The following is a 27,851-nucleotide window of genomic DNA, read 5'->3' as shown; positions in this document are numbered from 1 at the left end:
AGATGCTCAGCCTGAGGAGCCCCAAAAATGTGTTTATTGTTCAAGTTGGGCTCGTATTGCTGTGTGGGGTCCGAGTGCACACGCGTGCACCCACTACAAGATCCAGGAAAGATGGCACACGGCAGACGACGACAGGAAGGACACCTGCTCCCCACCCTTCCCGGGACCTCGCTGTGTGCGAGGGCCGTGTGCAAAATTCGAGCTGGGGTCTGCAGCTGCTTGGAGAGACCCAGGGCCTCTTGCTCCGCAGCCTGCAGGGTCCGAGCAGGCAATGGCCCTGGGGTGGCGAGGCCCCCACCTGGTCACTCCCCACTGCCCCCTCACTCCCCGCTGCCCCCCATGCAGGCAGTGGAGGGCAGGACACGCAGGAATGCCAGACGCTAATGGTATAAACGGGCAGCCGCAGCACTGGTCACCCCTGAATAAATAAGATAAATAACTAAATAAACAACTACAGACATAAAGGGATGGAGACAGAGACGTGAACGGATGGCGCAGGACGTCCCTGGTGGGGGCCACGGCCCCCTTAAGGCATGTGGGAGGCTGCAGGCCTCTGGTGGTGGGTGGGTCAGAGGCTGGTGGAGGACACGGACAGCGTGGGTGACGATGGCGGCGGGAAGTTGAGCAGCTCCAGCACCGCCACACCCACACTGCTGCGCCGTGTGAACATGCAGGATGCGGCCACCCACTTGTTGGTCCTCGGATTGTACTTCTCGATGGAGTTGAGGCTGGAGCTACCGTCGTTACCCCCCACGGCGTACAGCCAGCCATCCATGGCCACCAGGTCATGTGTGCTCCTGGGGGAAAGGCAAGGTGAGCACCTGGCTGCAGGAAGGGATGAGGGGGGAGGGGCCACGCCATGAGAAGGGGTGGGGGATGGGACATGCCCGCTAAGGTGGGGAGAACTCCCTCCCCACAGCACATCCCTACTGCGGACCCGCGCCCCTCTCCCCGCAGCACAGCCCCACTGCAGACCTGCGCCCCCCTCCCCGTAGCCCCACTGGGGACCTGCGCCCCCCTCCCCGTAGCCCCACTGCGGACCTGCGGATATTCATTGGCGCCACACTCTCCCAGGCTCCAGCCTTTGGACTGTATCTCTCTACCGAGTTGAGGCAGCTGGTGCCATCGTTGCCCCCTGCCACGTACAGGGCACCCTCCAGCACGGCCACACCCGCTGAGCTGCGTCGGCTCAGCATGGACGCCACGGGCGACCACACGTTCACCTGAGGGCGAGGGCGTGGGCTGGACGCAGACCCGCCACGGGCATCCCTCCTCTGCTGCAGCCCCGACTCCAGGGTGGGGTGTCAGGAATGGGTGGGACGTGGGTAACCAGAGGGAGGAGGGCCCCGTGGAGCACAGGAGGGGGTGGCCAGGAGGGGTGCACTATGCACCTGGGGCTCATACTTCTCCACAGTGGCCAGGTGTGAGGAGCTGTCGTAGCCGCCCACAGCATACAGGTTCCCATCTGCGGGAAGTCAACATACCCGTGGCACTCCTGCTGGGAGTGGGATCTCCAGGGTGGGGGAAGGTGGGGATGCCCCCCAGGCAGGCCCCATCACCCACCAAGCGTGGCCACTCGCACATAGCGCCTCCGGGTGCTCATGGCAGCGACGGACGTCCACGTTCCGGTCAGGGGGTCGTAGCGTTCGGCACTGTGGGCACCAGGACCGCCGCCACAGCTCAGCGGAGACGGAAAGGCGTCCCGGCCCCAGGACCTGCCCTCCCCAGCAGAATGGCTGAAATCTTACCCTAGGAGTCAGAGAGACTCAGACCGCAAAGTCCTACCAGGCAGCGCCCGCTGGTGGGCACAAGACCCTGGCTGCCTGAACAACCCTGGGCGCACACCCACCTGGGCCGAGCCTCTGGACTGGGGGTAAGGACCCCAGAGAGGAAAGGCACTGGGGCAGCAAAGCCAAGAGTTCAGGCCCAGTGTGGCCGTGGCCTGGGGTGAAACGGCCTTGTGGATCACCCCCTTTAACACCTCGTCAGATATGACCTCTGTGATAGGGACACAAACTTGCCTCCTGCGGTTGGACCCTACAAAGTCACCGGAGCCCCAACCCCAACTACTACCTGTTCAGGCAGGAGGCCCCGTCATAGCCGCCGGCCGAGTACAGGAGTCCGTGCAAGGCGGCCACACCCAGGCAGCTTCGCCTCGTGCCCATGGACACCTCCGGCTGCCACGTGTTAGTCACGGGGTCGTAGGACTCCACCGTAGCCAGGTCTGAGGTCCCGTCATAGCTATAGCAGAATTAACCCACTGCAGGTCAGGACTGGCCTGGTGGGCACGTGCCAGACCCGACCCAAGTCCAGCCTCCAGGCTTACCCGCCCACAGCATACAGCCGGTTCCCCACCGCAGCCACTCCCACCCGGGCCCGGCGTGTGGACATGGAGGCCACCACGTGCCAGCGGTCGGTGCGCGTGTCGTAGGCCTCACAGTCTCCGTGGATGGCAAACAGGCTCCCGCCGCCTGGGGAGGGCAGGTGGAGACGGGACTCATGAGTGGATCCCACTGCTGGGCCACACCCCGGGCTCCTGGAGAGGCCCCTGGATGGAGGGGCGGAGGGGCAGGTCAGGACCTGACTGGCACAGGTGGGGTGCACTTGTGCTGGTGGGGAGTAGAAGGCACAGGGCAGAAGGGAAACGGGCGGGGGGCCATACCCACAGCAAAAAGCACAGGCCCGGCCCCCTCGCAGCGCCGGGGACGCGTGCGACTGGTGCCTAGGACGCCCCTCTGCTCGGGCAGCAGGTGGAACTTCAGAGCCTCGATGAGGAGGTCCTTGCAGTCAGGGTGGTGCCTCACCAGGCTCTCGGCATCCACGTGGCCCAGCAGGAAGTCGCGGCTCAGCAGGGGCAGCCGCACACACTTCATGAGCTGGGGTGCAGGGAACGCCAAGATCAGGCGGGACCCTCGGGCACGCTGGGTGTCAGGGCTGAGACAACCCCCCAGATGCCCGTACCACCTGTGTGACGGATTCTTCTTCGGACAGGGGGGGTCACCACCCCCACGGAGTCCCTGAACTCGGGCAAGGTCAGGGTGCACCAGGCCCTCAGCCACCTGCACGCCCTCCTGGATGCTGTGGGAGCCCCCCGGGCCGCGCCTCACCCGTGGGACATGCTGCCTGCGGGCGTCCACGTCATGTTTCACCCAGCTCAGGACGGCTCGGTAGACCTCCTCCTCGGAAGGCACGTTCAGGCTGTCGCTAGAGACCAGTTCCAGCACCTGGGGGTGGGGGTCCTCAGACCTGAGATCTGGGGAGGGTCCTGTGGGCCCAGGGAGCCCTGAGGATGCCTAGGAGGGAGGATTGGGGGTGGGGGCTGAGTGTTCATACTGGGAGGGGCCGAGAGTCAGGAGCCACTGACGAGGCTCCTGGGGGGCCTGGATCCAGGAGGGTCTTGTGGACGCACAGCAGGCACTAAGGATTGTGGGTGGGGCTGTATCAGGCACAAAATGGGGTCGGGAGTCAAAGGCAAAGACTGGGGTGGGGTGGGGAGCGAGGGCTGGGCCCGCCAGCTGTTACCTGTTTCAGGGGCAGCAGCATAAACTCCTCGGTCTTGGCCACGTCCACGAAGTGCTGCAGCACGTACCTGTGGGCGGCCTTGAGCAGGTCGCTGCAGGAGTGCGCATCGGCAAAGCTCCGGATGCCCAGGCAGTTGGAGGGGTCGAGCTGACTCAGTAGGAACTTGCAGCAGGCGTCTCGGACGCCATTCAGCTGCAGGAGACTGGCGGCTGGGAGCAGAGTCTACGGAGCACCGACAGGCGGGTGAGGGAGACACAGAGTGGGGGGGCAGCGGGATCTGGGTGCGAGGCCTTCACCCGGATCTGGGTGAGGGAACCTCACCTGCACGTTGCCCTCGCCCACCACGATCTCAGCCGTGTACGCAAACTGCACCAGCTGGTCCAAGGCCTGAGGATCGATGTCGTGCAGCGTCACGTGGGTCTGGCGGCTCTCGCTCATCTCATCTGCGGGGACAGCGGGTCAGAAGGGCTGACCCGAGGGACCCACGGAGCCCCCAGCGCCGCGCAGGCTGGTACTTGCTTGTGAACATGGCGTGGAAGTACGGGCTGCAGGAGGCCAGCACCACTTTGTGCGCACGGATCTCCTTGGCGGCCACGTGCAGGACGATGTCGCACAGGAGGCCGCGCTGGCGCATGCGGCTCATGGCCACGAAGGCATCGTGGTAGTGCCGCTTGGAGTTGTGGGACACGCTGTGGCCCTCGCGGCTCAGCAGCTGCACGGCTCCCTCCATGGGGGCTGCGGGCCGAGCCTGCCGGGGCCGCGTGCGCTCTGCCTCGGGTCTGCAGGAGGCGGGCGGGTCAGGCTTCGCCCCACGGGAGCTGCCCGCCCGCTCTGGAGCCTCTGGGGAGCCCGGGCAGCCCGCGGGGACCCAGCCGCTGGTGCGACGGGGGCGCCGGCAGCCCTCGCCTGACCTCTGCCAAGGACCCCCGCCCCGGAGCGCGCCGTGTCCAGGCCTGCGCTGCTCCCCTGCTCCCCCGCTCCCCCGGGCGTCGTCAGAGCCGCGAGCAGAGCCCCGCGCCCGGCCCCGCTCCCCGGCGCCCCCACGAGCTCAGCTCCTCCACGTCCCTAGCCGCCCTCTCGGGCCCGCAGCGGGAGCGGCGTCCTGGGCGCGCGGGGCGCGGGTGGGGAACCCACTCCAGGCCGACCCCGCCTCCGCACCTGAGTCCCGACCTCCCCGGACCCTCGGGAGAAGCCCCCGCCCCTTCTGCGAGCAGACGTGAGGGCGGGGGCCGGGCAGGTCCCGAGGCCGCCCCCCGCGCCCCGACCCCCGCCCACTCACGCCGGCGGCTGCGGCGGTGGCGGCGGCGGCGCCTCGGGCCCAGGCCCCGGGCTGCCGTGCTCCGGGCTCTGCGTCCTGCCGGCCGGGCGCTCGCTGCGGGGCTGCATTCGGCTGCCGGACCCGCCGCCGATTCGCGGAGGACGCGCGGGCGAACGGATGCGGAGACTGCCGGAGGGCTGCTCGGCGGTGGCGGCCCGCGCCGTGTCGCTCACTCCCGCCGCTCCCGCCCGCAGCCGCTGTTTCTCGGCGCCGCCCGCCCCGCCTCCCGAGAGGCTTCGGGGACTAGACGTTGGAAGCGGATCCTTCCAGCGCTGCGCCCGGGTCCGCCGCCTCCTCCGAGAAGCCCCCCGGGCCCCACCCTCCTCTTCCTCCGGGAAGCCCCCGGCCTAGCCCTCCTCCTCCTCCGGGAAGCCCCCCAGGCCCCGCCTTCCTCCTCCTCCGGGAAGCCCCCCAGGCCCCGCCCTCATCCTCCTCCGGGAAGCCCCCCAGGCCTTGCCCTCCTCCTCCGAGAAGCCCCCCCAGGCCTCGCCTTCCTCCTCCTCTAGGAAGCCCCCCAGGCCTCCCCCTCCTCCTCCCCAGGGAAACCCCCCTAAGCCTCGCCCTCCTCCGAGGAGCCCCCCCCAAGCCTCGCTCTCTTCCTCCGAGGAGCCCCCCAGGCCTCGCCCTCCTCCCCCGAGAAGCCCCCCTAAGCCTCGCCCTCCTCCTCCGAGGAGCCCCCCTAAGCCTCGCCCTCTTTCTCCTCCTAGGACCCCCCCAAGTTTTGCCCTCCTCTTCCCCCGGAAGCATGTTAGTCACGGGGTCGTAGGACTCCCCGCTCCCCCGACCCCCTAACTGGCTCTCCTCCGGGGAGCCCCGGGGCCCCGCGGCACCAAGAGGCCGAATGGGATCCCGAGGCCACTCCGCCCGCGTCCGCCTCACGCGCCCCTTCAGTGCCAGGGCTGGGGGAGCCGCGCCTGCGCCCCGCGGCGCCCTTGTCGCGGGGTCTGGCTGTCCAGGCCTGGGGGCCCGGGTGTCAGGCTGGTAGCGGGAAGGAAGGCGCCGGCTTCCCCACCGCCTTCGCCCCGTGCGGCGTCCCCGAGAAGGGCCGCCGTCTGTACCCAGAGGCCCGTGGACGGGGAGCGCCCTGCGTGGTGTTCGTGGCGCTGGCCCGGTCTCCGCGGATAGGAGGCGAAGCCAGCCTGGCCCTCGGGTCGCCCGTCTTTTGTCGACCTGCCGACATCAGTGCGGTTCCCACCGCTCCTCGCGTTTTCTACTGGACCGTCTGCTTTTTATTGTTGATTTGTGAGAGCTCTTTGCATAGGGGCCCCGCCGTCGCAGCCTGGCGTCCTCGCAGGCGCGTGCCCTCGGAGCGCCGGGTGGGCTGCGGGCGCGGCGGGACTCCTGGTCTCTCTTCCCCGGGGAGGACACCGGCGTCGCCGCGTCCTACGGAGCCGGGCGCCCAGCAGGAGGCGCATCTGGGCCCCACCGGGGCTGCCCGCAACCGAGCACGCGAACGCGCCCTCCCGCCCTGAGGCCGCCGGCGCTGCGGTCGGAGAACCGTAGAGCCACTTGGCTGGGCGTGGCGCGGCGGGGCGGGGAACGGGGCGGGGCCTGGACGGCGGAAGTGCGCAGCCGCGCGGCATTCTGGGGCCGGAAGTGGGGCGCACGCTGCGGGCTGGTGTCATGGCAGCTGCGCGGAGCCGCAAGAGGTAAGCAGCGGGTGCGACGGCCGGTTTGGCCTCCCGGTGGGTGTCTGTATCCAAGGGGGCTTTTCTTGCTCCTCTCAGCGGGGCTGGGGCGAGCTGGGCCTGCGGGCAGCTGTGACTCCTGCGTGACCCGCAGGCGCCTGGCGGAGCTGACGGTGGACGAGTTCCTAGCTTCGGGCTTTGACTCCGAGTCCGAATCTGAGTCCGAAAACTCCCCAGAAGCGGAGACGCGGGAGGCACGCGAGGCTGCCCGGAGTCCGGATGAGCCGGGCGGGAGCCCCTCGGCCAGGTGAGTGGGGACATGCGTGAGCAGAACCTCCTTGCTTGTCCTGTCCCACCGCGCCACAAGGTTGCTGACCTCGCCTGGGGTCTGAGGGCCAAGGCCTAAGGATCTCCGACCTCTACCCCCCAGTCCTTTCAGCTTAACTTACTCTTTCATCCGATGTTTACTGAGCTCCTGTTCCGTGCCATAACCCTGTCCTAGGGAGGCAGCTTATGTTGGTGAGTTCTGCAAAAGTCTCTTCCCGATCTAGGAGAGCTCTCACGTTCTTGGGTGAAATCACCGCCTGCAGTTCGGTAGAAGACAGATAAGTGCCGGGGAGGGAAAGGAAGGACAGAGGGGCTGGAGAGATAGTTGCAGGGGAGCCGAGTTGGTCTGTTAGAAGGAGCGGAGGCTGGGCGCGGTGGCTCACGCCTGTAATGCCAGCACTTTGGGAGGCCAAGGCGGGCAGATCACCTGAAGTTAGGAATGCGAGACCAGCCTGACCAGCACGGAGAAATCCCAATTAGCCGGGCGTGGTGGGCACCTGTAATCCCAGCTACTCGGGAGGCTGAGGCAGGAGAATCGCTTGAACCCGAGAGGCGGAGGTTGCGCCACTGCACTCCAGCCTGGGCGACAGAGTGAGATTCCGTCTGAGAAAAATAAAATAAAAATAAAAAAAGCGGAGGTGGCTGTTTGAGAAGATGATGTCTGAATAAAGACCTCGAGCAAGGAGGCCACACGGACAGTAGGGGAAGCGTGTCTTGGGATTTCAGGCAGCAGAAACAGCAAAGGCCTTGCAGTGGGAGCATTTGGGGAGAGTGCAGAGGTAAACGTGGCTGTGGCAGGAGTGAGGGGGTGAATAGCGGTAGATGAGCCCAGAAGGGTGATGAAGAGCCAGGTGCCGTAGACCGTCATAAGATTGCCTCGTAAAACACGGAGTTACTTCTGGGTTTGAGCGGTGGAGTGCCTTGTAGGTGGCAAGGGTGGAAACAGACCTTATATTAACTGAGAGTTGAACTATGTGGTGGTTTGAGAGGAGACACGAATGGTTTTGAAGGTGTTGCTGATGAGATCTGATGACAAGTTGCATGCTGGGTATTAGAGACAGAGATTTGCCTTTAGTCTGAGCCCCTGGAAGGGTGAAGCCACCATCAGGCAAAGTAGCGCGCGGCGCAGGCACAGCAAGTCTGGGGAAGACCGCGACTGGGGGGGTCCTAGAGCAGGGCGCAGGCACAGCAAGTCCGGGGAAGACCGCAGCTGGGGGTCCTAGAGCAGGGCGCAGGCACAGCAAGTCCGGGGAAAACCGCAGCTGGGGGGTCCTAGAGCAGGGCGCAGGCACAGCAAGTCCGGGGAAAACCGCGGCTGGGGGTTCTAGAGCAGGGCGCAGGCACAGCAAGTCCGGGGAAGACCGCGGCTGGGGGTCCTCTGTAGAGCAGGGCGCAGGCGCAGCAAGTTCAGGGGAGACCGCGGCTGGGGGTCCTAGAGCAGGGCGCAGGCACAGCAAGTCCGGGGAAGACCGCGGTTGGGGGAGCCTGTGTAGAGCAGGGCGCCGGCGCAGCAAGTCCGGGGAAGACCGCGGCTGGGGGGCCTGTGTAGTGTGTTTGAGCGTGTGTTGTAGAGACTGTTAGGTAGGAGAGATGGGTCTGTACTTCCTGGCAATCCTCCTGCCTTGCTTGTTGGTAACCCTTGTGAAGGGAGTAGACTGATCCTGTAGGCCACTCCCTGCCCCCTCTACTTCCACTTCCCACTGGGGTCACTGACTTCTGCCTTCTCAGCCGGCGTAAAGGCCGTGCCTCTGAGCACAAAGACCAGCTCTCTCGGCTGAAGGACAGAGACCCCGAGTTCTACAAGTTCCTGCAGGAGAATGACCAGAGCCTGCTAAACTTCAGCGACTCGGACAGCTCTGAGGAGGAAGAGGAGCCGTTCCACTCCCTGCCAGATGTGCTGGAGGTGAGGGCATGGGCCACACCAGAATGGGGGCACTTGTGGCCTCTACACTCTCCTTCAGCTCAGCCTTTCTGTGCAGGAAGCCAGTGAGGAGGAGGATGGAGCGGAGGGGGGGGACGATGGGGACAGAGCCCCCAGAGGGCTGAAGGGGACGAAGAATTGTGTTCCTGTGACCCTCGCCATGGTTGAGAGATGGAAGCAGGCAGCAAAGGTGAGCAGCAGTGAAGGGTGGGCAGCCGGCTGCCCAGGCAGAAATCTGGCCTTGCCTCACCTGAGGTGCCTGAGGCTGTGCTGGTGGGAGGAGCTCTTCTCCACTCAGGGGACGCTGGAGCCCTCTTCGGCGCAAGTGACTACACGTTGCTCCTCCTGCTTGCTTGGTTGCCCCAGGACTGCGTGTTCACCTTTGGGTAGATTTCCAGGGGCTTCGTCGGCGCCCCACTCCCCAAAGTCAGCCCCGCTGTGGGTGGGATGGACTGTGCTTTTGTTGGTTGGTGGAGCTGGGGTCCTTTGAGCCTCTCACAGTGGTTTTTCCAGGGACAAGGATAGGGAGAGCTCCGGATACCACCTGGAGATGGCACTCCTAGTCCTTTCCCTGGGGCTCCTGAGCTAGACTCCCTCCCCTTCCCAGAGAATTCTAGACTTTGTTTGCATTTTTGTTATCAGTATGGGGCTCTGTGCCCCACCCCCCAATCTCTGCCCTATGTCTGAGGGTGAGGGTGGGAGTGCCTTTCTCTGGGGCCGCCGTTTCCACTCTGCCGAGTGCAGTCTCAGCTCCCCTGACGCCCCTGGTACTCTTGGCTCCTTCAGCAACGCCTCACTCCAAAGCTGTTCCATGAAGTGGTACAGGCGTTCCGAGCAGCTGTGGCCACCACCCAAGGGGACCAGGAAAGTGCTGAGGCCAACAAATTCCAGGTCACGGACAGCGCTGGTGAGCTCGGGGGGAGCCTGGCATCCAGGCTGTCTGTTGTGTTCTCTATCCCGTGAGTACATCCAGGCCTTTTCGTTGCAGTGTTCAATGCTCTGGTTACCTTCTGCATCAGAGACCTTATTGGCTGTCTCCAGAAGCTGCTGTTTGGAAAGGCGGCAAAGGACAGCAGCAGGTAAGACGGGAGGTGGGGAAGGGGGGTGGGGTGGAAGGTGGATAGGGACCACATACAGGAGAAGCCAGAGGCCCTGTGGCCAGGACAGAGACGTGGCAACAGAGCCAGGCTCTTCTCGGAGACCCTGAGAAGGCAGTGGGGCACGAGGGACCGTTGGGAGAGGCTGGGCACTTGGGGCCAGTTGGAGCGGCCCCACCTTCTTTCGTTTCTGAAAAGGGAAGCTGTCTGCTCGGTCTCAGACAGTGTGGAGTGTGCAGCTGCCTTTCCTCTCAGATTTTCCCAGGTTAGGGTTCCTGCTCTCTTCCCCTTCGTAAGGACTTGTAAGTCCTGTCCATGCTCCTTGACCTCTGCACTGTGACTGGCCTGTTTCCTGGAGCTGTGCATGTCTGTAGACAGGGGCCTTATCAATGCTGAGAACCTGAGGGCCTCAACTTCCCTCTTAGAGGAAGATTGGGCAGAGAAGGCCGTGGAGGGTTTTCAGAGAAGAGAGACGCACAGCCAAGCATTTGATAGAGCATGGATCACGCTGGGGTTCTGGGGCCGTGCAGCCATGTGACTTTGAGTCAATGGAGGCCTAGAGTTGAAATTGCCCCAGGACACCCTCAAAGGAAGAAAGGAGACCCAAGGGAGAGGCCTCGCCATCAGCACCTTGGGGGCAGGAGACAGCGGCTCAGGAGACGGGCTGGTGGTAATGGTCGGGGCTGGATGGATAGAGCAGAGCCATGTCCACATGAAGGCAGTGCTGTCCGAAGGGGACAGGGAAGCTGGCAGATGGGAGTGGAGGGACAGGCAGCTATTGGGGAGCAGCAAGCACTGCAGCCTGAGCCACCAGGTCAGGGACCCCTGTGAGGCAGCAGCTGTACCGGAGGGAGTCAGGCCTTGGGGAGCAGGGCTGCCTCCTGGGTCTGGATAGGCAGCTGCAGGTGTCCAGCAGCCAGCGTCAGCACAGGTGTGAGGAGGGTCGAGGACGGGGGGTCTTTCTGGGGCCCTGCCCTTTGTTCTTCCTGTGCTTCAGCAGATTTTAGTGAGCGCCTACTGTGTGGGTGCTGGTAAATGTTTTTTTGTTTTGTTTTTTGTTTTTTCCTTACAAGATAGGATCTTGCTCTGTCACTCAGGCTGGAATGCAGTGATCATAGCTCACTGCAACACGTACCTTCTGGATTCAAGTGATTCTCCCACCTTAGCCTCCCAAGTAACTGGGACTCCGCCACCAGGCCTGGATAATATTTTGTATATTTTTGTAGAGACGGGGTCTCACTATGTTGTTCAGGCTGGTCTCAAACTCCTGGGCTTGGAGTTTGATCCTCCTGCCTTGGCCTCCCAAAGTGCAGTGACTAGGCCGGGCGCGGTGGCTCACGCTTGTAATCCCAGCACTTTGGGAGGCCGAGGCGGGCGGATCACGAGGTCAGGAGATCGAGACCACAGTGAAACCCCGTCTCTACTAAAAATACAAAAAATTAGCCGGGCGTGGTGGCGGGCGCCTGTAGTCCCAGCTACTCGGAGAGGCTGAGGCAGGAGAATGGCGTGAACCCGGGAGGCGGAGCTTGCAGTGAGCCGAGATTGCGCCACTGCACTCCAGCCTGGGTGACAGAGCGAGACTCTGTCTCAAAAAAAAAAAAACAACAAAAAAACAAACCAAAGTGCAGTGACTACTGGCGTGAGCCTCCACACCTGCCCTCTGATTTTCTTTTCTTTGTGCAGCAAATGTGGGCCAAAGGAAACCAGTCTACGGCAGTTGGTGGTGCCTGGCAGACCCCAGAGGCACCGAGTACCAGCTGCTGGGCTTAGGGGCCTTGTGGGGTCTCGTGATGGGGATGTGATCAAGGGGACCTAGAAAAGGTTTACGTCTGAGAGAGGGAGTTGGAGGCTGGGACTTCTGGGGACTCTTAGGGAGGTGGCCAACCCTGGGTAGGGCAGACAGGAGTTTAAGGCCACTGAAGAAGGGGCTAGTGCCCTTGAGAGGGTCCTGCTAAGCCCGCGTGTCTGTCCAGCTGTAAGGGCTCTGAGCTTTTTTGAGAGGAGAGACGGGGGTCTCTGCAGGGTTGTGGAGGCTGTGCTGGCCAGGGCATGCGCCACATGCTGAGCAGCCTCGCGTCTGAGCCGTGGGGCCTCCCAGACAGGGATGGGTGGTGTCTTTGCAGGATGCTGCAGCCGTCTAGCAGCCCGCTCTGGGGGAAGCTCCGTGTGGACATCAAGGCATACCTGGGCTCGGTCATACAGGTGCTGTCCTGGTGGGGAGGGCACGGGGGCCTGGCTGTGTCCGGTGGTCCCGTCCTTTTTTGTATCCTGGAATGCATGGGTTTGCGGCTTCACTGTCCCCTCCTGCCCTCAGCTGGTGTCCTGTCTGGCGGAGACGACGGTGTTGGCAGCCATGCTGCGGCACATCAGCGTGCTGGTGTCCTGCTTCCTGACCTTCCCCAAGCAGTGCCGCATGCTGCTCAAGGTGGGTGGCCCAGTCCCCTCCCCATGGCTGTCATCGCGTCGGGGGGCCACGCGGCTACCCCTGCCACATCCCACTCCTGGCCAGGGCACGGGTGGTGCCCACACTCCACTGGCTCCGCTTGGCTAGAGAGGCCACAGAAGCACCTGGCCCCACCCCCACCCCCACCTGAGGCAGCCCCCACCTGCCTGGGCAGCGTGGCTCAGTCCGTGAGCAAAGCCACGGTGGTGTCTTCTTCCCGGTGTGATCTCACATACGTCGGTGTGTCTGACGTGGTAAACTTTTGTGGTCCTCTTCTCACGAGGAGCAACGCACCTGTTCTGTTCACTTCTGTAACTGAGCTCCTAACTCAGGGCTCCCCCGAGGTGCTTTGGGAATTGCTGGTGGCCATGAGAGCCTTTTCCTGGCTGGGGAGGGCTGTGCTGGCCCTGGGGCATCCCCACTGAGGAGGCTGGGGGGCCAGCAGTGACGTCTGACCTTCCGCAGAGAATGGTGGTCGTATGGAGCACTGGGGAGGAGTCCCTGCGGGTGCTGGCTTTCCTGGTCCTCAGCAGAGTCTGCCGGCACAAGAAGGACACTTTCCTCGGCCCCGTCCTCAAGGTAGTGGTGGGCCCTGCATCTGTGTCCCTCAGCATCTGCATTGGAAATCTCGGCCTAAGGGCGGGGCAGGCTGCCTTTGTGGTTGGTGCCCCTGCACTGGGCCATGCACTGCAGCTCTGAGCAGACCCGGGCCCTTGGATCATGGATGTCCCACAGAGCACCTGGGGGTGGTGGGCAGGGAAGAGCGCCCTCGGCCTTCTCAGGGCCCCACCTGGACCCTGCTTCACACAACTTCCCCAGGTGAGGGCCTCCCTGGCTGGAGGAGGACACTGAGTGTTGGGACCTGAGGCCATGGCCAGGGTACAGTCCTACTGCCCATCCCCAAGCCATGGGTGGCCTGCATGTGGGGACCCTCAGCCCCCAGACAGGCCCAGTGTGCAGCAGGAGCTTCTGCCCCAGCTTCTCCCAGGCCTGAGGCTGGTGGGCACATGGGGGTGGGGGCTGTGCGAGGGGCTACGGCTCTTCCTTGAGGCCCAGCTCTGAGGGAAAGGCCCAGGGGGGCCTGGAGTGGGCGGTGGAGGTGCATGGCCCTGATCCCAGGTGGCTCTGACGCGGGTCCCTCCGCAGCAAATGTACATCACGTATGTGAGGAACTGCAAGTTCACCTCGCCTGGTGCCCTCCCCTTCATCAGTTTCATGCAGCGGACGCTGACGGAGCTGCTGGCCCTGGAGCCGGGTGTGGCCTACCAGCACGCCTTCCTCTACATCCGCCAGCTCGCCATACACCTGCGCAACGCCATGACCACCCGCAAGAAGGTGTGTGGTGGGGCCTTTCCAGGTTCATGCTGGGCATGGGGTGGGGCAGCCCAGGTGCCCGACCCAAGGCAGGGCCTGGGTCTCCCGGAAGCCCCTGTCTGGAGACAGCCCAGCACCCTGGTGCAGTGGGTCCTTGCAGGTGGGGGAAGGGTGGATGGGTTGAGACCCCGTGTGCGAGGTGAGGAATGATTGCTGTGCCGGACCGGGAGGGATGTGCGTCAGCCTGGCCAGTAGCTGAAGTGGTTCTGTCTGACCAGGAAACGTACCAGTCTGTGTACAACTGGCAGTACGTGCACTGCCTCTTCCTGTGGTGCCGGGTCCTCAGCACTGCGGGTCCCAGCGAAGCCCTCCAGCCCTTGGTCTACCCGCTTGCCCAGGTCATCATTGGCTGTATCAAGTGAGTTGTGGGGTAGGCAGGGTTGTGCGGGAGGGTCAGGAGAAGCAAATTTGCTGGGACTGTGTGGGTGGTGCCTCTGGCGTTCAGGGCCTTGGGGCCTGAGTCTGTGTCCTGGCTATCCCTGAGGAAGGGCTGGGGTCCCTGTACCTGCTACGGGGAGATGCTCTGCATTCTGGAGAGCTAGGGCTGGTGGGCACCTGTGACATGAGCTCCTCCAACAGCGATTTAGCCGCCTGGGGTGCCACCCGGCGTGTGTTCTGGGGGCTTGTGTGCAGTTTGCAGTGAGTTTGGTTCATTACGTGGGGTTCTTGGGTGGAGCACATCTGATGCAGTGAACTGCGTTTTGGGTGTGAGCACTTAGGAGGGTCCGGGCATGGTAGGGGCTGCAGCAGGAAAAGGTGGGAACAGCAGTTTGGCCGGACGCTTCTGTGGCCTCTTTGACCAGGAGGGAGCATCTGTCTGGCTGAGCCTTAGAAACTCAAGGCTGGGAAGGGGGGTGGGAAGTCCAAGGGAAGAAGCACGAAAGCCGGGAACAGAGAGGAGAGGAGGCAGGAACAGATGACTCCTGGCACCGTGTTAAAATGAAATTAAGCTGAAAACTGGGTAAGGTGCCTGCAGCCCCATAGCTGGGCAAGGGGTGCAGGTCCCTGGGGTTCAGACTTGCCTTGTCCTGCTTTAGGGATCTGATGTCGGTGAGTGGGGAGGGGGTCCAAGACAGTGGGGGAGGGGCAGGGGCTGCCAGAGCCGGGGCCTCTGCTCACTTGGCCTTCCCACCCCCAGGCTCATCCCCACTGCCCGCTTCTACCCACTGCGAATGCACTGCATCCGTGCCCTGACGCTGCTCTCGGGGAGCTCGGGGGCCTTCATCCCAGTGTTGCCTTTCATCCTGGAGGTGAGTGAGGCTGTGATGGGTGTGTGGCACCTCTGCCTGCTCCTGTAGGGAGCATCTGCCGCTCAGGGCGTCTGTGCTGAGTTGTCTGGCGACCTCCCAGAGCCCTGGCCTCCTCCTTGTCACGGGTGTCATGAGGATGGTGCTTCTCCGCGTGCTGGGGGCAGTGTTGGGGAACGTGGGGCCACTGGGGATGAAGGCAGCTGCTGCTAGGGCTGTGCTTGAGGATGCCAGGACCTGACCCTGTAGGTGCTTGCCCAAGACTGCAGTCTGCAGGAGGAGAGCTGGGCCAAAACCCAAGTCTGATTGCTGAACTGTACACTCTGAAAGGCCCTACCCTGACAGTTGTGTGCATGTGTATGCATTTGTATGGGGGGTGTGTGTATATCTGGGTGGGTGCATTTGTGTCTGCGTGCATGCATGTGTGTGGGTGCACCATCTGGGCGCATGGGTCTGTAAATTGTGTGTGTGTGTGCATATCAGTCCATGTGTGCATCTGTTTGTGTGTGTGTGCACGCATATCCATGAATGCGTGTGTGCCTGCAGGTGTGTGCATGTGTACACTTGTGTGTACCTTTGCATGTACCTTTGCATGTATGCACCTGTGTATGCATGTCTGTGTGTATACCAGTGTGTACCTGTGTCTGTGCACCTGTATGTACGCACGTGTGTGTACCTGTATGTGCACTTGTGTGTATGCATATCTGCATGTGTGTACCTGTGTGTGCACCTGTGTGCACGCATGTCTGCGTGTGTACCTGTGTGTGCACTTGTATGCATATACATGCGTCTGCGTGTGTGCACCTGTGTGCATGCATTTGCATCTGCATGTGTGTACCTGTGCATGCATGTACCTTTGTGTGTGGGCACCTGTGTGCATGCATGTGCGTCTGCGTATCTGTGTACTTGTGTGCACCTATCTGCATACACATGCGTCTGCGTGTGTGCACTTGTGTGCATGCATTTGCATCTGCATGTGTGTACTGTGCATGTGTGCGCCTGTGCGTACCCGTGCGTGTACCTGCTCACCTGGGTGCATGCATGTACGTCTGCATGTGTGCACCTGTGCATGTGTGCACCAGTATGCTTGCACATGCGTCTGCATGTGTGTACCTGTGTGCCTGCGTTTGCGTGGGTACCTGTGTGTGTGCGCACCTGTGTGCATGCATTTGTGCCTGCGTGTGTGTACCTGTGCGTGTGTGCACCTGTGTGCATGCATCCTTGCACGTGCACATGCCACTCAGGTAGGGAAAGGTTGGAGTCCGAAGCTTCGACATTCAGTGGGTGGGTTAGGCCCCAGCCCACTGTAAATTTAGGGATTCAAGGTCTCCACCCTGTTTATCTAATGAGTTCTCAGCCTCATGAAGGCCCAGAGTTGTGTCACAGCTGTCCTTGGGGCTGGGTCCCCAGGTTGCCGGGTCCAGAAGGTATGGAAGCCCCAGGCATGTTCTGATTCCCCTTCCACCGAGGCAGGGATGCTGAACATTCACAGGAAGCCAGGTTCACTCCCATGGCAGCCAGCAGTGGTCTCTGACTACCAGCCCTTGGCCTGGCCCCTGTGTCTGCAGGCCTCTAGCTCTGCTGCCCAGCTCCAGGCATGCTTTGTCTGTTTCCCCTGCCCAATCTCCTTGGCCGCGGGCTTTTTTACTCTCTTGCAGTGTCTGTTTCCCGTGTCCAGTCTCCCTGGCTGCGTGCTTTCTTACTCTCTTGCAGTGTCTGTTTCTTCACTTGTGCACTGCCCTGGTTCACTGCAGCTGCACCTTGCAGGCCCCTCTCATGCAGGGATGCAGGCCTCTCCTCTCCGGAAAAAGCAAACCCTAAAGGCTAAAGCAAAGCTGTAGGCCGTGCCTGCCCTTTCCTGGTGTCTGGACAGGAAGCCAGTTGTCTGCCCATACTTCGGCCCAGGCTAGACAAGGGCAGTGCCCTCCCAGAGGTTCATCAGTACCAGGGCATTTTTCCATCTGGACCTGAGCTCAGCTGTCTGGTAGCCACCCCTGCTGAGTGGGGTCTCTTGCTGGGGCCTCCACCCTTGGGCCCCCCATAACCTGCTTCTGTCCTTTGGGTGCCCCAGCATGTACCCTGGATCTCTCTGGTTCACAGCCTGAGGGCTCCTGTGTGAGGGGTCTCCTGGTGGTTGGGGAGAGGTCACAAGACTGAGAGGCTGGGCTGACTCCTCTGCTACTCCTGGCATGTCCTATGGAGGTGCACGGCCTGTGGCTTCTATGGAGGGTATGGGAGGGGCTCCCCAGGCCTCCCTTGACCTCTATCCGTCCCGTCCTGTGTCCAGCACTCTTTGCTGTCTTTGCTATTGCTGCTGCGTCCTCTGGTTGCTCGGGACGGAGCCCCATGTGGCGTTGCAGTGCTGAGGGCCAGGATGGGCCTTAGTGCCATGTTGTCAGGAATGGGGGCTGTCCTGGTACTCTGTGTGGCAGGGATCTCTAGGTCTCCAGACGTGGGTCCTTAGTGCTTCCCAGGATTTTGGGAGAGGGCCCGTGTTCCTGATCCTTCCCTGCTGATCAGAGCCCCACTTGGGGACACAGCAGGCCGTGTGGGGCCATGGGGCTGGGACCATGCCTAGCTGCTCATCTCTGGTCTTGGGTTAGGTCTCCTCGTGCTGAAGCCTGAGGACCAGGGTGATCAGGTCCAGCCAGGCGTGGGGCCGAGGGGACCAGGGGGACCAGGGCGCATCCAGGCGTGGGGCCGAGGGGAGCAGGGAGACCAGGGTGCATCCAGGCGTGGGGCCGAGGGGAGCAGGGAGACCAGGGTGCATCCAGGCGTGGGGCCGAGGGGAGCAGGGAGACCAGGGTGCATCCAGGCGTGGGGCCGAGGGGAGCAGGGAGACCAGGGTGCATCCAGGGTGGGGCCGAGGGGACCAGGGGGACCAGGGTGCATCCAGGCCTGGGGCCTAGGGGACCAGGGGGACCAGGGTGCATCCAGGCGCGGGGCTGAGGGGACCAGGTGGACCAGGGTGCAGCCAGGGGGACCAGGCACGGGGCCGAGAGAGCCTGACACAGCCCTTGGGGCAGATGTTCCAGCAGGTCGACTTCAACAGGAAGCCAGGGCGCATGAGCTCCAAGCCCATCAACTTCTCCGTGATCCTGAAGCTGTCCAATGTCAACCTGCAGGAGAAGGCGTACCGGGTGAGGCTGGCCTCCTGGGGAGGGGCCTGGGCAGTTCCCAGGGTGGGCTTGGGGGTGCTGAGGTGGATGGGAGGGAGCTGGCATCCTCCGAGTTCGAGCATGGACCTTCATGGTCTCCCAGGGCTGGGGGCCCAGGGGCCCCTTCCTTGCAGTCCCTGCCTTGGAGATGTTGCTGCCCTGACAGCCTGAGGGGAAGGGGCCTGAGTGCCCAGCCCCAGCCTCTCCCTAATGCACTCGGCCCTCTCCCCTGCTCTTTAGGATGGCCTGGTGGAGCAGCTGTACGACCTCACCCTGGAGTACCTGCACAGCCAGGCACACTGCATCGGCTTCCCGGAGCTAGTGCTGCCTGTGGTCCTGCAGGTGTGTGTCCTGCCCACACCGGCTTGTGGCCGATTCAGACTGTCTTATAATGGGCTTGGCTGCCCCCGGCCGGTAGGCGGTGCCCTTGTCCCGAGTACCAGGGGCCGAGGCAGAGCCTGACTGCTGTAGAGGCTCCATGCTGGCAACCCCACCCGTAGGGCCCCCGTGGAGGGGCTGATGGGGTGTGGGAGCCTGCGGGTGTCCTTGGGGCCCATGGGGGCTCTGACGAGGGGTTCTAAGCCATTCAGGAGGTTTGGGGGCAGGCCTGGGCAGTGGGCTGAGGACCCTGGGAGCACAACAGCTTCCTCCCCGGTGGGAACCACAAGGCTGATCTTCACTTCGGGGCTGGGACTGAGCGTGCCAACCCTGGCTCAGGCTGGTACCCTGACCACACACTTCCCCAGGCCATCCTGGGTGTGGGGAGTGGGTAGAGTGGCTTCTCAGGTGGCAGGAAGGCCTGGCCTGCCCCGCCAAATACCCCAAGTCAGCCTTACAGGAAGGCCCAGCCTGCCCCACCAAATACCCCACGTCAGCCTCACCTTAGGCAGGAGTGGGGTGGAGGAGGGGGTTCTCCTTGTCCTCAGAAGTTGCTTCTGGGCCCCCACGGGAGGTCTGCTTGCTCTCAGCCCTGATGTTCCAGCCTCAGGGAGGCCTGTGCCTAGTGGGAGGGGTGGGGGCCCTGCTGTCTGGCCCTGGTGTCTGGAATTAGATGTGCCGACTATAGGTTTGTGCAGTGTGGGGAGGAGGGGTCTGCTCACCTGAGCCACAACTGGTCAGAGGCTCATCCAGATACAGGTGTGTGCATGTGTGTGTACTCAGTCACTCATGGCCACACACGTGTCACATGCACAGAGCCGTGACCCCCTTTCCGGAGGGCACTCACAGCAGGGGCCACAGCCTCTGTTCTTCCCATGTCCTCTTGGGAGGTGATGCCCGGCACTGGGGCATCTCTGCTGCTGGACTCAAGGGCCTGGGGTTGGCGTCTGGAGTAGGGGTCAGAAAATGTTTTTGGTAAGGGACCAAACGGTAAACGTTGCTTCCCACGGATGTTCAGCTGCACAGGCAGCTGCAGGACCATGCAACGGACACATGTGGCTGCACGTCAGCGAGACTGTATTTTAGTATTATTATTATTTGAGATGGAGTCTCGCTGTGTTGCCCAGGCTGGAGTGCAATGGTGTGATCTCGGCTCACTGCAACCTCCACCTCCTGGGCTCAAGCGATTCTCCAGGCTCAGCCTCCTAAGGAGCTGGGTTTACAGGCGCCCACCACCACACCCGGCTAATTTTGGCATTTTAGTTAGGGACGGGGTTTCACCATGTTGGCCAGGCTGGTCTCGAACTCCTGACCTCAGGTGATCCACCCGCCTCAGCCTCTCAGTGCTGGGATTACAGGCGTGAGCCACCGCGCCTGGCATAAAACTTTATTTCCAGAGGTGAGCAGCGGGCAGGGTTGGCCCAGAGGGTGGGCTGATTCTGCCTGTGCCACCTCAGCAGCAACAGCTATGCACTTGAGCCCTGAGATGGGACCCATGCCCCCTCCTGGGGTATCCCTGTGGCCAACATGCGTAGTTTTGCACGGGACCTGGGCCAGCTGTGCACATGGAACGGCCCTGGGCTTCAGTGGCTGACCCCCTCCCTTCCGCAGCTGAAGTCGTTCCTCCGGGAGTGCAAAGTGGCCAACTACTGCCGGCAGGTGCAGCAGCTGCTTGGGAAGGTTCAGGAGAACTCGGCGCACATCTGCAGCCGCCGCCAGAGGGTTTCCTTCGGCGTCTCTGACCAGCAGGCAGTGGTTAGTGGGCCTTGGGGGTAGTGCCACCTGAGGGCACCTGCCCAGGTGTAGCCCCAGCTACATGTGGGGGTTTGCCCAGGGTGAGGCATGACCCTGAACTCCCCCAACCCCCCAGGAAGCCTGGGAGAAGCTGACCCGGGAAGAGGGGACCCCCCTGACCTTGTACTACAGCCACTGGCGCAAGCTGCGTGACCGGGAGATCCAGCTGGAGATCAGTGGCAAAGAGCGGGTGCGGCTTGGCGAGGGGGCCTGGGGGTGTGGTGTGACTTGCTGGGTTTCAGATCTAGCTCACTGTGACTTGAGACCAGGGCAAGGGTTTGGAAACAGTGCCAGGCGGTCAGGGCCATGCCCAGATGATTCAACTTGGAGAGGGGATAGGTGTTGCAGAACTGGCCAGAGCCAGGCATTTCCAGGGAGGGGAAGCCTGAGGCTGCACTGGGTTGGGGAGGCCACACCCTCTCAGGCCTGATGGGTTGGGGGGCTCTGGGCAGGTGGAGTGGCTAGACTGACCTCATCACCCAGGCCAGCATGTGGGCACCAGGGGCAGGTGGGGAGAAGCAGGAAGGGCTCTGCCTTTAACCTTGGACATGGGATGGATAACTTGGAGGATGGCTTTGTGATTCGGGAACAGAGAGGGGACTAGAAATTGGCCACACAGTCCTGGTGGTGGGTCTGGTGATGCCTGGCCCTGCTGTGGCCGCCAGCCCCTGTCCTCTCCCACCTGAGCCCCTGGCTCTTTGGTCTTCCAGCTGGAAGACCTGAACTTCCCTGAAATCAAAAGAAGGAAGGTGGCTGACAGGAAGGATGAGGACAGGAAGCAATTTAAAGACCTCTTTGACCTGAACAGCTCTGAAGAAGACGACACCGAGGGATTCTCGGAGAGAGGTGGGTCTTACCTGGTGCTCCCAGGGGAAGGGTGGGCCTGGAGGGCTCTGCTGGGCTTCCTGGAGCCACGAGGGCCACCTGTACCTACCCTGCAGGGCTCACCCATCTCTGGCCTGGCTGGGGCCAACCTCAATGTTCCCAGGCTTCTGGTGACAGCGCCTTCCCTCCTTGAAGTAAAGGTCTACTGGGATTGGTAACCCTGTCCCCAGGCCTGTGACCTCCCAGTTCCTCCCCAGGGCTCCTCTCCACCTGCTGGAAGTCAGCGGAGGGAAGGGTGTTGTGAGCCTGGCCACCTCCTGCCCCTGCTGTGACTTTGCTGGTGGACTCTGCTCCTTGTTCCTCAGGGATACTGAGGCGCCTGAGCACTCGGCATGGGGTGGAAGAGGATGAAGAGGACGAGGAGGACAGCAGCAACTCGGAAGGTGAATGGTCTTGGGGTGAGAGGGTGTGGCCCTGTGAGCGCATCTGGCGGGAGGGCAGAGCCACGTGGGCCAGGCGGGCAGGGGTTTCTGGGCCAGGTTTTTCCCTCCCTGGGGAGGCCAGGCCAAATGCTCTGTTCTCTGGCAGCCAGCAACAGCGGCAGGGATAAATTAATTAGTGCCGTGATTAATTAGTGATGAGTAACTCTCAAGGCTGGCTTCCCGATAAAGCAAAATTTATGTAGCCTCCATCTCTCTCCACAGATGGAGACCCAGACGCAGAGGCGGGGCTGGCCCCTGGGGAGCTGCAGCGGCTGGCCCAGGGGCCGGAGGACGAGCTGGAGGATCTGCAGCTTTCAGAGGAGGACTGAGGCAGCCCATCTGGGGGCCTATAGGGGCCGCCTGGCTGGTGGCCAGTGTTTCCCCCTCTCCAGCAGTCAGGCCTAGAGACTGGCGTCTGTGCAGCTGGGGGAGGCGGTCGACAGGGGACAGGCTTTATTATTTATTTTTCAGCGTGAAAGACCAAACGTACCGAGACCTGGACTGGGCTGGCGTGGGTGCTGAAACCCCACAGCTGTGGGCTGTTGAAGTCAGTTCCGCGGGGGAGCTGACCCTGACGTCAGCAGACTGAGACCAGTCCCAGTTCCAGGGGGAAGGCCTGCAGGCCCCTGGCCCCTTCCACCACCTCTGCCCTCCGCCTGCAAACCTCGTCCATCCGCATCAGGCTCTGCATTCACTCCCCCAAGTCTTTGGAAATGTGTTCCTTTCTTTTGAAGTCACAGTTTCCTTTAAAATTTGTTTTGCATCCAAAACCGAAAGAAATAAAGCTGTGGGAGGCAGGCCATTGTATTGAGTGGTGGCTCCTGGAGATGTGTGTGGCCCCACCCCCTGCCCCCGGCAGCCTCAACACAGAGGCTGGGAAGGGTCGGGGGCCCCTGGAAGTAGAGCCAAGGTCTCATTTTCCTGCTTGGGCGAAGCTCGACCCGCAAGGGCGGGGCCCCCTCCATAGGGGGACGTGGCCGTCGTGGGGGACAAGGGCTGCTCTCCTGTGCCGAGTTCTCGCTCTGGGGCCCGCAGGGTTGGTGGCTGCATTGGCAGAGCCACGGGGAAGCTGGCCACGTAGAAAACTCGGCCCAGGCGCCTGGCCACCTGCAGAGAGATGGCCTGCTGAGGGCTGGTGCACACCCACCCAGAGCTTTTTGCCTAGCTGTGGTCTGGAGACCCTGACCTCACTCCCCAGTGGCTCACCTGGGCCCGGATCTTGAGGGCGGGCCCCAGCTTCAGCCCCATGGTGCTCAGCAGGTGCTCCTCCGTCAGCAGCGGCAGCGTCTCCCCGTCGATCCCCTGCTCCCTGAAAACCTGGAAGATGAGGGAGGGTCAGGACCGGGTGCCTGCTCCATCCTCCAGCCCAGCAGAGCCAAGGGGAGCTGTTTGTGCAGCTCGTGGAAATTTTTTTAAAACAATGATCATCTGGGTTTGAGTCGATGTCAGGCAGAAGACACCTGGCCAAAAAAAAGGTGGGGTGCACAGTCCAGGCCCTGCTGCGCACTGCTTTTAGGGAGGGAGAGGGTGTTGGGGAATAGCCCTACCCCACCATCCTTTCCAGGGAGGTAGTGAGTGCCAGTTCCAGCCCCGCCCCAGGGACTGGGGCCCCCCTTACCCGAGTGTACTCTCCACAGCCAGACAGGCCCCCCACGAAGCTGCAGACGTCATCCACGGTCCACTTGCTGACGTCCTCAGGGGCTGGGGCCTCCTCCCCATCCGCGGAGAGTCCCCCTACGGCGCCTGAGTTGTGGGGCGTGTTACTAGGGCTCTGGCTGGCTTTCCCATGCCCGCCCGTCTCCTGACCGTCGTGTGCCCCAATTGCTCAGGTGTGGGACGGGTGCCTAAGGGGGATTTTCCTCCCCACGGCCCCTCCTCCCCCCAAGACCCTTCCACAGGCGGCCTGCCAGTCCTGTGCCCTCTGGAAGGATCTAGAGTGTGGGGGTGCCCACCTGTGTGGAAGTAGGGGCTGACGGCATAGGGGAAGCCCAGGGGCAGCGGAGGGGGCAGTGTGGACCCTGGGAAAAGCCCCTTCCCCTCGGCGCCGGCCCCTCCAGGTGGAGCTTGGCCCGGAGTGGGCCCCCTGCACCCAGCAGCTGCCGTCTCGGGGTCCTCTCCGTCCGAGTCTTTGGGGGGCTCGTCTTCCGAGCCATCTTGTGCCCAGAGCCTAGCCCCCGCCATCTCCTTGGACTCGCTGGGCCGGACCGAGGCAGAGCCGGGACCCCCTTTCCGGGGGGCTCGCCGGGCAGAGTCCCGGGACGGGGTGGGGGGTCCGGAGCCCGGGGGCCCCTGGGGGGGCAGGGCCAGCAGTGGCGCCGCGCCATGGTTCAGCACCAGCAGGGCCCCGCGCCGCTGCAGCTCCTCGGCGCCGTCGTTGGGGCGCAGGGGGGCCTCGGGCGCCAGCAGCTGTGGGCGCGCGCCCTCCAGCTCCTTCTGCCGCAGGAGGTCGGCGGGCAGCTCCAGCCTGGGTCGGGGGTAGACGCGGGTCAGTCGCCTCCCGGGCCGCGCGGCCCCGCCCGTCTCCCGCACCTACCGGGCCAGGTTCTGCTTCCGCAGGAGCTCCTGCTGCCGGGCGAACATCTCCGCCTGGGCGGGGGGCAGGAAGCCGTAGCCTGGTGGGGAGGGGAACAACGCGGGGTCGGCGGGTCCGAGCCCGCCCTTTGCAGCCCCCTACCCCGTCCGTCTCGGCTCCGACAGCGGCAGGGACGGGTCCGCGGGCCTCCACGCGGGATCCCAGGGGACGCGCACCCGCCTCCTCACCTGGGGTCTGGCACAGAGCCGAGGGCACCCCCAGAAAGGGGGGCCTGAGATGGGGGCCCAGGGCGATGTGAGGGGCATTCTGCGGCGACAGCAAGGGGGGAGGCTGCGGCAGCTCCCTGTGGACGGCAGCGCAATGAGCGGCGCCCCCGCCCGCCCCCATTCCCGTAAAGGCCCCAGCGCCCCTCCCCCGCCGCCTCCGCTAATTGCCGGCCCCGCGGGCGGTCGATGCGCAGCTCGTTACGGCCCCAGGTCGCGCGCCATCCCCGCCCCCGCCGGCGGCGCCAATTAATCTCGGCGGCGGCGCGGAGGCGCTGACCCGGCGGGCGGCGGCGGCTGCAGCGGTAATTACTGCGCGGGGCGCCGGCCCCGCCTGCTCCACTCCCCTGCGGACCCGAGCGGCGGGGGAAGCGGGGGCGTCAGCCGCAATCCGGGCGGCGGTGGAGGCAGCTGCAGACGCCGGGCTCAGCGGCCGGGCGGGGCCTCGGTCTTCAGGCGGCCCCTCCCTCCTCCAGGCCCCCCGCCCCCGCCCCGCCTTGTCTCCTGGACCCGAGAAACCCGGGTCTGTGCCGGGAACAGATCCGGCGCCGGCGTCTAAATTTGAGCGCCAGCCAGGACCCCCTCCGCCTCCAGCTCTGAGTCCTCTGGCCGACCCCTCACGACTGACCCCTGGGTTCCAGACTTGGAGCTCTCCCTTTCTCTGGCTTCTCCTCCAGGGAACCCCCTGATCGGCCTCAGCCTCCCTCACGCACCCCAGTGGCGCCCTCGACACTGCAGCCCAGATCGGTGTCACACCCGAAACCCTCTGCCCGGACCCGAACCTAGACCTGAACACAATGCTTGGCACACTCGGGGCGCGTGCTGGTGGCTGAGAGCGTGGGGGTGCGGGCCGCACCCCAGAAACAAGCAGAAAACGGCAGCCACCCCAGTACCTCTCCGAGAAGGACGGGGCGGCAGCTGGGGCGGCGCCCTCCCGGTGCTGAGCCAGGCCCTGCTTCCGACGCTGACCTGCCGTGGAGGAGGGTAGGTGGGCTTCCAGGCCACTGGGGCCCCTCAAAGCTGCAGCTGCCACCTCCTGCCGGACCCTCAGAAGATCTGGGTGGGGGACAACAGCAGTGACCTCCCCGGCTATGCGCCCCCCTCCCCAGCTCGCGTCGTATCGTAGAACACTGAGGTGGAGAACTAACCACACCACTCGGCCGTGTTCTGCCCCTGGGCTGGTCTCGGGCACTGGGCAGGAGGATGGGCGGCCACAGGGCCGAGGCGGCAGACAAGATGCTGGGCGGGGAAGGGTCGGGAAAAGCTCTTCCCCGAAGGGGAGCCGGGTGCCTGGAGGCCTCTGGCCTGAGAGGCAGCTGAGCCTTGCGGGGAGGGGGCTGTGCAGAGGTCCCCAGGCTACAGCGCCAGCGGGGCAGCGAGAGAGTCCAGGAGAGCCAGCCGGGGGTTGACCGCCCAGGGGACCCCCTCCTCGGTGGGAGGCAAGAAAATCTGAGGTCCCCATAGTAGACACGGCTGGCCAAAGCTTGTCACAAAGGCAGCGCCCGTGCATGCACGCCACACTAGCACAGGGGTCGCCCAGTCCCAGCTGCGCAGGGTCACCATCCCGCGTGGCCACACTCGCCCCAATGCGCACGCAGCGCCTGCGTCTAAGGCGCCGCGTCCCAGGTCTCTCTGCCTCTCCCTCCCGCCCAGGCCCGGGAGTCCCCGCAGCCCCCACTGTGCAGGCTCCGCCAGCTCCACCGCCGTCTCTGTTTATAAATTAATTACCCGAAAGCGGAGGTGGGTCCCGCCCAGGGCCGGGTGCCAGCCCGCAGAGCCCAGCCGGCGCGGCCGCCCGCATCGATCCCAGCGGGGTCCAGCGCCCCCGCGCTCGCTGCCGGGGTTATTTACAGCCTGCTCCGCGGCGGGGCGGGGGCGGCGGCGCGGCCTGATTGACAGCGCGCTCCCCAGCGGCCGGCGCCCCCTCCCCCGCGCGGCCAGCAGAGCGGCCCCAGGCAGAGCAGGGAAAGCAATTGAAAAGGAGGATTTTTAAATTATTAACATTTGGTGAATTATTCAGGCTCTTGGTGCCTGAGCTGCCCTGGGGGACGGTGCCTGGTGTGAGGAATCCTGCCTCCTTTCCCGGCGCCCCCACCCACCTCTAGCCGGAAAAGCCAAGCTCCCCTGCCAGGCTGGCGGCTGGGGCCTGGGAGGCTGAGTGCAGCGGGCAGGGGGTCCGAGTGCATCCCGGAGTGACCCTGGAGAACGTCCTGAGGTGGGGTGGACAGGGTCAGAGCCGACCCAGGGAAAGGGGCAGCCCCTCCAGCTGGGGTCTCTTCAGCACCTGGGGAGTTCTGGTGGCCAAGTGCCCACTGCACCCAGCCCGGCCTTTCTGCTCACTGCCCCTCCCCAGGATCCTGGGGCAGGCATCTGGCAGGTCAGCGTCCCCTGGCTGCAGAGACGGCTCACAGACCACAGGGTCCAGGAGCTTGCTCTCCTCAGGGGCTGCTGCTGAAATGCCCACTGCCCACCCTCACCTGGGTCCACCCCAGACTCCATTTCTCCATATATAAAATGTGAGTGAGTCATGAGCCTGGGGACCTGGGGGACATGGAGGTGTGGCCATGGGGCAGGATGTGTGGCAGAGAGGGTCCTCCAGGGACCTGCATCCAACCTGGCCTTGGTGTCAGCAGAGCCTCAGCAACAGGAATGGCCAAGCACATGTGGGTGGGGAGGTGATGAGGGGGATCATGCCGGGGTGGGTCCTCACCGTGGCTGGGGAGGCCCAGGTGGTAGAGGCGCTGAGGGTCCTCAAAGGTGCTGGCCTCGCTCAGCGCCGACACAAGCCGGCGGTAGTTGTCCTCCGGGGCCATGCTGGGCCCCAGCTCCGGCGGCAGCAGCAGCGCCTCTGCTGTGGAGGACCCGGGGTGAGAGGTTTCTCCAGGCACTGCCGAGGACCACACCCCTCTAGAGCGCCTGCTCGAGGTCCAGGGGACCCTCAGGGACTGCCCCCTCCCCTGGTGACCTGTCCCTCGTCCCAGCCACACTCCTACCTTGAGGGGATTCGCTTCGTGCCCTCTTCTCTGAGGAGCAGTTGCTGCTGATATGTGGGGAGCAGCCCAGCCTCTTGCCCAACAGGTCACCTGCGGGAGGGTAGTGAGTGCCCACCTGCATCTCAAGGAATGGAAGGGGGACCCAGCCCCTGCTCCCGCTCAGCCTGGACCGCACCCACCATCTCTCAGAGGGGGCCCTTGGTCCTGGTGAGTACAGGCCTTGCCCAGCCCTGGCAGCCCCAGCCTTCAGCGCAGAGGACATCACGCCTGGCTGTGGCAGGGCAGGGGCACAGGGGAGCTCTGACACTGGCCCTGGTGCTGGTGTGTGTGTGCAGAAGAGATCCACAGCAGGCACCCAGCTGCCCCACCCGCCAGCCTAGCCTCTTGTGCAAGTTAACGAGCCCCCCTCTCACCCGCCTGGAGAAGAATAAAAAGCTTTTGGTTTGACCAGGCACCACCTTCCCCTCCTGGACAGGGGTGAGGGCGGGCTGTGCAGGGTCACATGCCAGTGTGGGGTGAGACAAGCCGGGAAGGACCTCACACCTGAC

General features: G+C 63.7%; 3 protein-coding genes across 5 annotated transcripts in view; 1 reads left to right on the top strand and 2 right to left on the bottom strand.

The window, feature by feature from the left end:
• Window positions 1-12: 12 nt before the first annotated feature.
• KLHL17 (kelch like family member 17) lies at window positions 13-5,022 on the bottom strand. Of its 3 annotated transcripts, none has more exons than XR_004028470.1 (12): window positions 4,802-5,022; window positions 4,042-4,301; window positions 3,844-3,965; window positions 3,523-3,744; window positions 3,108-3,293; window positions 2,663-2,876; window positions 2,327-2,471; window positions 2,074-2,241; window positions 1,564-1,652; window positions 1,405-1,465; window positions 1,042-1,223; window positions 13-797 (listed from the first exon to the last, which is right to left on the bottom strand). XR_004028470.1 is itself a non-coding variant. In XM_030805728.1 (12 exons), exons 1-12 carry the CDS (start codon window positions 4,906-4,908, stop codon window positions 569-571), a joined length of 1,998 nt encoding a protein of 665 aa, XP_030661588.1. In that variant the 5' UTR covers window positions 4,909-5,022; the 3' UTR covers window positions 13-568. The 3 variants fall into 3 exon arrangements, 2 of the variants coding, with proteins under 2 accessions (XP_030661588.1, XP_030661589.1); XM_030805728.1 differs by having other exon boundaries at window positions 1,392-1,465; XM_030805729.1 differs by having other exon boundaries at window positions 1,392-1,465; window positions 3,108-3,224.
• Window positions 5,023-6,404: 1,382 nt separating this feature from the next.
• On the top strand, window positions 6,405-22,325 carry NOC2L (NOC2 like nucleolar associated transcriptional repressor). Its single transcript, XM_030805576.1, has 19 exons — window positions 6,405-6,489; window positions 6,623-6,775; window positions 8,524-8,698; window positions 8,775-8,906; window positions 9,503-9,623; window positions 9,705-9,795; window positions 11,937-12,015; window positions 12,128-12,238; window positions 12,722-12,835; window positions 13,403-13,591; window positions 13,849-13,988; window positions 14,769-14,880; window positions 17,904-18,017; window positions 18,276-18,377; window positions 20,025-20,168; window positions 20,284-20,397; window positions 20,918-21,053; window positions 21,398-21,475; window positions 21,737-22,325. The coding sequence occupies exons 1-19, from the start codon at window positions 6,464-6,466 to the stop codon at window positions 21,841-21,843; spliced, it is 2,238 nt and encodes a 745-aa protein (XP_030661436.1). The 5' UTR covers window positions 6,405-6,463; the 3' UTR covers window positions 21,844-22,325.
• Window positions 21,962-27,851, bottom strand: part of SAMD11 (sterile alpha motif domain containing 11) — an 18,573-nt gene continuing 12,683 nt past the window's right edge. Inside the window, exons 6-14 of the mRNA XM_030805577.1 lie at window positions 27,304-27,393; window positions 27,021-27,161; window positions 25,204-25,366; window positions 24,275-24,390; window positions 24,048-24,126; window positions 23,467-23,978; window positions 23,133-23,257; window positions 22,721-22,831; window positions 21,962-22,621 (exon numbers count right to left, since the gene is read on the bottom strand). Coding sequence (XP_030661437.1) covers window positions 22,376-22,621; window positions 22,721-22,831; window positions 23,133-23,257; window positions 23,467-23,978; window positions 24,048-24,126; window positions 24,275-24,390; window positions 25,204-25,366; window positions 27,021-27,161; window positions 27,304-27,393 — 1,583 coding nt within the window. The 3' untranslated portion in view covers window positions 21,962-22,375. The remainder of the gene's footprint in view (window positions 22,622-22,720; window positions 22,832-23,132; window positions 23,258-23,466; window positions 23,979-24,047; window positions 24,127-24,274; window positions 24,391-25,203; window positions 25,367-27,020; window positions 27,162-27,303; window positions 27,394-27,851) is intronic.

This window comes from Nomascus leucogenys, chromosome 24 (genome assembly GCF_006542625.1).
Source record: "Nomascus leucogenys isolate Asia chromosome 24, Asia_NLE_v1, whole genome shotgun sequence".
Classification (NCBI taxonomy): Eukaryota; Metazoa; Chordata; class Mammalia; order Primates; family Hylobatidae; genus Nomascus; species Nomascus leucogenys.
This window is presented reverse-complemented; position numbering and strand designations above follow the sequence as displayed.